The sequence below is a fragment of the Blastocystis sp. subtype 4 genome (genome assembly GCF_000743755.1).
Source record: "Blastocystis sp. subtype 4 strain WR1 chromosome Unknown seqid_0408, whole genome shotgun sequence".
Classification (NCBI taxonomy): Eukaryota; class Bigyra; order Opalinata; family Blastocystidae; genus Blastocystis; species Blastocystis sp. subtype 4.
The window spans coordinates 1-2079 of record NW_014569139.1 but is presented as its reverse complement, the minus strand read 5'-3'; the positions used below and the strand labels follow the sequence as shown (position 1 = coordinate 2079).

The 2079-nt window shown below is 37.7% G+C and overlaps 1 protein-coding gene across 1 annotated transcript; it reads right to left on the bottom strand.

Annotated features, from left to right (window-relative positions):
* Positions 1 to 511: 511 nt before the first annotated feature.
* Positions 512 to 1609, bottom strand: JH06_5472 (hypothetical protein; the record flags this gene model as incomplete). Its single annotated transcript, XM_014669792.1, has 7 exons — positions 512 to 673; positions 704 to 772; positions 803 to 925; positions 957 to 1127; positions 1159 to 1254; positions 1288 to 1374; positions 1406 to 1609. 7 exons carry the CDS (start codon positions 1607 to 1609, stop codon positions 512 to 514), a joined length of 912 nt encoding a protein of 303 aa, XP_014525278.1.
* Between the last annotated feature and the right edge of the window lie 470 nt (positions 1610 to 2079).

The following is a 2079-nucleotide window of genomic DNA, read 5'->3' as shown; positions in this document are numbered from 1 at the left end:
AATCAACTCTCGAATCACTTTCGGTAGTTCTTTTACTTCCTTCTCCAACTGCATTTGCCTCCTCAGACTATTCATCACCTCCACTCTTAACAATCACTATTTGTTGCTGTTTCGTTTATCTGTGTATCGTCTTGGGTCTTTCAACAACACATCCAATTCCTCCTTCAACTGAAGCAGATTCTCCCGACGATTAATCAGATTCACAATCGGATCCAACTCTTCTTTCGCTTCAAGTACTCGCTCATACAATTGATTGTGCTGATCCAACACATCCATAGAGAATTGATCTTTCCATCACTCCATTTCCACATTCTCACCCTCAGGAATACTCAATAATGACAAATCCCATGTGTCCAGAAGACTACTGTAGTAGCGAACGAACTCAATCACATCTACGTCAAATCTGCTCCTCTCCCATACTCTGGATCTCAGTACGCAGATTTGGAATCAATACACGTAGCTTCGAACTCACTTCTTCATGCAAGGATAAGATGTACTGTTGATACTAGAATCATAACCTCTTCTCGATTCCTACATATGCTATTGCATCATTCGAGACTGAAGCAGTATAGTTTGCAAGGAATGCATCAATGTCTTCTTGAGGTGTCTGCAACAGTTTCCATAATCCTTGAATTTCTACCATATACTGAATAATTGTTTGTTGTCTGTCTTGCTACGAATCATATCCATTCACATGTTCTACAATTAGCTGATGCAGTTCTTCAGCTCGATCCTTCAGTTTATTCACCATAACTGTTGTGATAGGTAACGACTAAGCATCAATCATTCATACATGAGAGACATCTTCTGCTGATAGAACAATCTTGTCGACCTCATTCTCAGCATTCTCCACAGTAATTCCCAGAGTATCATAGAATTGCTTCATTTGTTGTCGTAACTCTTTTGTCTTCTCAATTCGATTGACCTGCGTATCATTCTGCCTCTCAAAATATTACTCGTAATTCTTCAACCACTCTCACTCGGTCCTCGAGACAAAGCATGTTCTTCTCCAACAAGAAATCATCAGGATTTGAGAATACCTCTTCAACTGGCTCTCCCAATTGATCATAAATACTGCGTAAAACATTTAGTTTCTCTCGAATATCAATACTTCGTTGGACATACTTCTAATACATCAAGTCTGCATCAAAATAGTACATCTGCCAATTTTTCCTTAGTATCAGTAACAATTGCAAGAATCTGACTAAGTGTCTTGGATTCACGTTTATCAACACCATTCTCATCATTCCAAATCTACATTATCACAGGTTGATAGATATTATATACCAAATCCTCACGGAATCCAAGTTTGTTACACAACTCTCCAACTGCTTTCTCTTTCGTCTTAATACTTTTTTCCATCTCATTCTTGCTCTAGGGATAAGAATCACTTACATCCACTTACTTCTAGTTCGCTATCATAAATCGAATTCAAATATCGGATCACAGCATCTACAGAACCACTCACAATTTGGGATTTCAACTCGCTACGCTTGTTATCTGGGAATACACCGATTTGGTCCCAGAGTTTACATAAGTTCTTGAATGACTCCTCAATAACTTCCTGAATCTGTACTAGTTCATCACTGTAGTTATCTAGGACTTCCATGATCAAGATCTAAGTATTTCTATTTTATCTTCTCAGGAATATTCACAGTGAGACCTGCTATTTGTTTTCGTTTCAACTGTGAATGAATCGAGTAAAGAAGGAATAGGCATTTCTACCAAAGCGTTATATATTGTTTCGAATGATAAAATAAGACGAAAAATAAACTAGTAGCAACAAACAACAAATTGCAAGCACCTAGTCTGTTTCGTATTTCATTTGTTGGTGTTATGATACCAGTCGCACATCCTACAACAATGAAGCATCAATGGATGATTTCGTAAATGAACTATTATATGTTTCCCCGTTTCCCTCTTTTTGGAGAATCGATTATCTCAGTAACTAGTGTGAGTCTAGCAAGTTGAATTTTACTAGCAATGAATAATACTGCTGTACTTTACAATGAAGGTTTCGATCGGTATTTCATCTCTTATTCGTAGATTGGACTCAGGTCTTCAGTCACATCTCTCCAT